Source organism: Chanos chanos, chromosome 8 (assembly GCF_902362185.1).
Source record: "Chanos chanos chromosome 8, fChaCha1.1, whole genome shotgun sequence".
Classification (NCBI taxonomy): Eukaryota; Metazoa; Chordata; class Actinopteri; order Gonorynchiformes; family Chanidae; genus Chanos; species Chanos chanos.
The window spans coordinates 28900842-28907521 of record NC_044502.1 but is presented as its reverse complement, the minus strand read 5'-3'; the positions used below and the strand labels follow the sequence as shown (position 1 = coordinate 28907521).

Sequence of the window (6680 nt, the reverse complement as noted above, 5' to 3'; positions counted from 1 at the left end):
AGCATGATAGGCATTAAATGTGGTACTTACTGCGAGAGTCTGTCTTTTATCCTTTAATGTTGTACTTAAGACACACATTAGCATTCACCATCACCTACATCCAAGAAAGTCTACGCTGTGTGAAAATGTTCAGTAGGTACAGTTCTGCTCTCTATTCACTCAAACGCTTTACTGCATTACCCGAGCAGCAAATCGTACTACATACGCTGTTGTGTTCTCCAAAAAGAAAGGGAAAAAAAGTATATAAAATACAATTTATTACTAAGAGATCAGTGGAAATTTCCCATGTGACAGTTGTCAAAAAACCCCTATATTTAACAGCACTCTGGAGACACAGAACTCCTCAGAGTTGGGAATAAGATCTCCATTTACTAAGAGGTTACCCAGCGTTCCTCATCTAAAAGATTTATCGGCCGTGTTATGTATTAAAATCACGGCTCTTCTCGCTGGATTAGAGCCATGTAAGAGTCATGTTTGGTGTAAAAGAACTTTACAAGGAGCTCCTCTTGTCCCGCGGAGACAATTTTGTTTGGAGACGATTAACTCCTTTTGTTAGTCTGCCTTAGCCCATTACCTCCGTGTTACCAATCTTTGGTTTATTGTTTTAGCAACAAGTCATCTTGACAGCAGGTATTCCAATGACAAAGCTCTTTTCTCCCCTCCCACCCACAGCAGGAAGAATTCCAGAGTTCAGATCAACAGTGCCAAGCTGGAAGACTCTGGGAACTACACGTGTGTGGCGGAAAACTCGTGGGGGAAGGACAACGGCACAAGCACTGTGCACGTTCAAAGCAGTGAGTACCAAATAGTTTTCCCAGTACATAAATACATATGTGTGTGTGTATATATATATCATACCACTTCATATATATATATGAAGTGGTATGAGGAGTTGACTCCTCGTTCTTGCATAGCTGGAGACCTTGTCACCAAGGTGACCAGTAGCGTGAACGAATGGCGGATCCCTCTCTTGTCTTTTTAAAACACGAACACCAGTGAAGGATGGTTTGGATCTGTTTGTGCATAATAACAGCCATGTGGGTGCAGCGTGTCTTAGTACCCAGGGGTGGAAAGGTGTCTGCGCCCATCAGATAAAGATTAGCCCCTCTGGGAACACTATTACTCGGCCTTAGGCCAGTGGAGGGAGACACATTCCCAACACCATCCATTTAAAAAATAATAACAGTGTCAAACACAAAGGCCACAGAGAAAAGATAGCAAGCGTCGGTGAACCATAGAGAAACCTAAGCTTGTCAATAGATTAAAACAGTAAAACATGGAAACACCTTGAAACAACAGCGGATGAAAAAACGTTTTCCCCTCTAAACGTCATGGAGATCGACAGCGCTGGATACGGGGGAATGCTCTCGAGTCGTTTAGTGCAGATTCCCTGTTTCTGAGCGAAACAAGGGTATTGCAAGTGCTGACTTGGTTGATTTTCACCCTAAGGTCATCAGTGAAATGGTTATTGTTGTGGAGAGGGGCTGCAGTGCTTCTGCAGTGGGTTTGCTTTAGCGGCGTGAAACCGCAGTGTTATCTCTGGATGTGCATCTGCTGGAGACCAGGGGGGATGGGGGTGGGGTAGAGAAGGTGTGCTAAAAGGCACAGAGAGAGAGAGAGAGAGAGAGAGAGAGAGAGAGTAGACTCAGCTCCTTTGCAAAGGCACATGTTTGACTTGTTCTAATGCAGTTGTAGGTTGCATGCTCTACCCCACTGTGACAGCCACGTGTGTGGAGTCTTGGGACACCTGGCCTAAGATATGCCTCTGTTACACTGCTAGCATAGCAGGAGACATTTGTCTTTCTTTCTCTCTAAATATCCTGTTTTCTTTCATTTCAGCTGATACATACACGCGCACACACACACACACACACACACACACACACAAAACACAAATGTATACTCACTAGCACACAGGCTCCTTCAGTCCAGAATAGCCAAAGCAGATAACTGGATGGAGTAATTGTACTCATTAATAACTTTGGCCATTGGTGAAGTAAGGTCATCTAGTAAAGGTGAAACAAGACTATCCACAGGAGAGTGAGTGAGAGCGAGAGAGAGAGAGAGAGAGAGAGAGAAAGAGAGAGAGAGAGAGAGAGAGAGTCCTGTCTTAAGTGTGACAGCTACTGAAGAAAAAGAGAGGTCGGCCCTGGCTATGTCATCACCCTTGGCCTGTGGGGGCAAAGCCTGCACACATGACCTCCCTTAAACAGTGTACGATTTGTGTGTGTGTGTGTGTGTCTGTGTCTGTGTGTGTGCCCATGGTACGTGTATGATTTGTGTGTTGTTGGGTTGTAGGAGGCTGATGAGATTGCAAGGAGATGGTAAGAAAATAAACAATAAGCAGATCCCCTTGAATGTTTTATTACATACATGTGCCAGATACTTGTGGGTACACACCTACATTACATAAACTACTAGAACATTGCTGTGTAATGGCACGAATAAAAAGAAAACTACAGAGACAGACCATGCAGAATGAGTGGATAAGATGAAGACACGCAAATGTCTGTAATGACATGCACAGATCTCCTTGCTCAGTGGGTCTGCCCACTTCCAAAAAAATGCTCCAGGGCCAGGAACAAAGCTGATAAGTAAAACAGAAGGTAGTCAGGTCATTTAAAGGTCATTCCAAAGTTACTCCAAAGTCATTCAGAAGTTGATGACAAGTTATACTTTCTTGGGTCTTTTTCGACATTCGTGTGGGGTTTGGAATGCACATGTGCAACTGTGTCGAATCGCTAGAAATCTCTCTTATACTACAGATGTTGTCCAGAACAAGTTCATGATCATTTCATGAGGGATTCCGTTTTTCACTATGAAAATAGAGCTGAAAAGACAGTGATGAACGATCAAGCTGTAATTTCAACCTCAAATCACCCCATTTGTCACATATGGAGGGGGAATTCCCATGTTACGGCCTATTTAGAAGCCGTTTAGTGTGATCTTCATGCTCCGTCTGGCATTCCATTCATGAGAGCTGGCAATTTTGTCCACCATGAAGACAGTATTGTGCCTTACACACTGACGTTCTCTTAAAACTCTGAAAATCTCTTATATTTCTCACTGGATATGAAAAGACAAAAGTGAAAAAATGAGAGCCTAACACTGAATTCAGTGAAAATGTGTGCGTGCCTGACAGTGTGTGTGCCCACTTTCATTTAATGCCAGTTGTTCCAAAATTTCATGCACACAGATATTAAGCTCTATTCAGCCCCAAACTAAAAAGCAAAGTCAGTGTAGTATCATGTGACCAAAACCGACAACGAAACTGATATGATAGCAGCAACAACAACAAAAGGACAGATGAGGAAAAGACACATAATGAAATATAATACCTCTAAAAGCCAAAATGAATTAAGAAAAAAAAAACACTTAACAGCCTCTAAGGAAAAATTTCAACTTCTCCAAAGATGACGCCAGAAGAATATGGATATTAAAAGTGTGAAGTGTGATGTTGGCAGCCCAGGAAAGAGACAATGAGACAATGATGGTGTTAGCAAGGTTTCAGAGGAAAACCATACACTGGCTGATATGGAAACAGAAATGGTTTTACCTGAAGGCTGGAAAGAAAAAAAAGACACTCAACAGTAAGGGTGTAACGGTTCTGAAACTGAGACCGATACCATGATACAAACGTCCACGGTCTCGGTTCTGGAAGATGGAACTGCGATCCCCCCCCAACCCCAATTTGCTGCCAACCACTGCAGATGCAGCCTGTTGAGCTCTCATTACATTACTAATGTAACAAAACTCACTTTTCATTTCACAGTTAACACTATAACACATGTTAATCATGAAATTATTATTCTATTTAAATTTAGGTCCAGCCTCATATTTTGTGTTGGGGTGTAATGGAGCACGTATTTGGCACAGGATGTTCGGTTCAGTGTGCGTTGTGATCCGAGTGAATATAGTCTAGCTCTAACCACGCATGTTACATGCATAACTTTTTAATGCTCTGATGGTCAGTCGACTGAAATGTCAGTGAATAAAGTGATACACACTTGACAAGATACAGTGTGCCTCTCTTCTACATTTTTGTGTGCGGAACTAAAATGAAAAACTCAGTTTCCTCTCCAATTCCATAACGGAGCCGTAACTTAGCAACTGAATTAGCGCATGTTCAATGATGCAGGCTCCTAAGTACGGCGACCGTAAAGCCAGAGCTTGAGGACACTCCTGTATCCTTCAGGTCCTCTGTTTGGGAACATTTCAGTTTTCCAGTGAACTGCAGTAGCAATAGGCAAAGACAGCGTGCCGGCATTGTTCAACTGAAATTGGGTATGTTGCTGGCAGTGCGTCAAACATAATTACTTATTTGAGACGACATCATCCAAATGTGAATAACACTGATACAAGGGAAAAACAGAGTGGAGAGCAAACTGGAAATTATGGCCAGTTTCCCATTGTTTAGAAGTTTGTGAAACTTTATAAGTTTACAAGTAAATTCATTATAAATGAAAAGAAATTTCATGTTTTGTATGTCTCTTTTCACTGTACCAAAACTGTACTGAATCGTGACTTAAAAACCGTGGTACGTACCGAACCGTGACTTTGGCGTACCGTTACACCCCTACTCAACAGTGAACAGATGTGACATGGCCGTGCCACACAGGCAGAGGATGGGGGATGGTCCACGGGATGGAGTGGATCTTCATAATTATCTGATATGGATCGACTTACGAGAGAAATTACGAGATATTCAAAAAAAGAAAGAGAAAAAAAACAAGTTTCAAAATAAATAACACATATCTTTAAAGTATTCAATTTTTTAAACAACTTTAGAATAACAATGTTTACATGTAAAAATAAAACTGATCACTACAGACATTTTGTTAAGTTTCAGACAACGGGTAAAAGTGAGGATTCACAGGTCTGTTAATTTAGCCTGTTAACATTAAGGTTTCCTTTATGACCTGAAACCTCAGTGGACAGGAAAACCTCTCTCAGGTCACATGTCCACTCTGTTAGTTATGTATTTTGGGCAACCAATCAAGATATTATTTTCCATTAAATATGCTCTAAATATAAATATGCTATAAGTAGCTTTACACCAAACCAGAGACTAGCAGAATTTCTCCTGTGCATGTAGGCTCACGCATGATGCTCAGTGCTCATGATTTTTGTTCTTACCAATGCTAGATAAAAAAAATAGTGACAAATACCAAAATCTTTCTTAAATCATTCATACGGATATTTTATACTCAAATTCTTGCATGAGGTCCATTGTTAGCGTTTAACTGTTTTTGGCTTTCTTGACTTTCATACCCTAGAAATGCTGATTTTTGCAGTAACTGCTCTATGAATCTTTGGCTCCATCATTATTAGTGTCATTTTTATGTTAGTTGGAAATATACTTGACTCAAAACTTACTATTAGTTGGAGTTTATTTTTGTATTCAGATTGTTCAAGTCTGCTGCAAGAATTTGAAGTATGATTGCTTGCAGCATACGTGTGGATCAGTTCTAAACTTTTGTGCTCCTAAGACGCAGTTTTATATTTTTCCCTGTGTAGCCATTACTCAAAGGCTCTCTGTCCACAGGGGGCACTACACACAGCCGTGAGGAGAGAGGGAGGGAGAGAGAGAGAGAGAGAGAGAGAGAGAGAGAGAGGGAGAGCGTGAGCCGAGAGGAATGTGTTGATGGAAAACACAGCTGGGTGGCTGATTGTTCCAACCTCATCAGTCATACTGGGGCCCACCAGCGCACGCACGCACACACACACACACACACACACACACACACACACACACACACACACACACACACACACACATGTATGTATGCAGACACACATGCATACACTCACATACACACACACACACACACACGCACGCACACACACACACATACACACTCACCACCTGCCTGTGCGATGAAAGGCTGTAGTCCTCTCCAACTAGTCTAATGTAAACCATCACTTATCTCTAATGAAGGTTTTCAACCTGAGAACAAACTTCTACAGCATTCGAATGTGGTCACACGAGATGCTTAAGTTCTGTTTGTCCCCTTTTCCCACCTGATCTACCTGCTTCTTTTCAAACCTGCAAAATAGCAACTTTAATCCTATCTTATGTCATCTGTCAAATACTGCAAATAAAAACTCAACATTGTACTTATATAAATCTCTCTTGCGCCATTCCTCACCTTCACTCTGCTAACCAAAAGGAAAAAAAAAACCTGACGCTTCATGTTCTTTGACAGCACAAAACGACAAGATTAACTGTGCTCAAATGACATTAGAAATCTCTTTTGGACGTGTGCTGCAGCTCAGGCTGAATGTGAAGTACCTGTGAGGGAATCAATGGCATTGATTCCTCTTGGGGGGTGTGGTGTGGGGTGTGTGTGCATAATACAGCACAAACAGGCCACTACTTCCATGAACATAATAACAGCAACCATAAAAACCAATAGTACAGTAGCCAGACCTCTAACATGTGAAGGGCTTTAACTTGCTTTTGTTTCTTTCACTGGTACAAGGGCGTGTGAGCCTTTTTTTTTTCAAGAAAGATAACATTTTAAAAGATGAAATGTTATTGTTGAGAGCATGTTCGTCTATATGTATGTGTGTACGAGTGTGTGTGTGTGTGTTTGTGTGTGTTTGTGTATGCGTGTTTGTGTGTGTGTGTGTGTGTGTGTGTGTGTGTGTTAGGCATTGTGATGTATAAACGAGAACTG

At 41.5% G+C, this 6680-nt stretch overlaps 1 protein-coding gene across 1 annotated transcript in view; it reads left to right on the top strand.

Moving 5' to 3' along the window:
• nrg2a (neuregulin 2a) overlaps positions 1 to 6680 on the top strand; it is a 73145-nt gene that overhangs the window by 36240 nt on the left and 30225 nt on the right. Inside the window, exon 3 of the mRNA XM_030782402.1 lies at positions 676 to 794. Coding sequence (XP_030638262.1) covers positions 676 to 794 — 119 coding nt within the window. The remainder of the gene's footprint in view (positions 1 to 675; positions 795 to 6680) is intronic.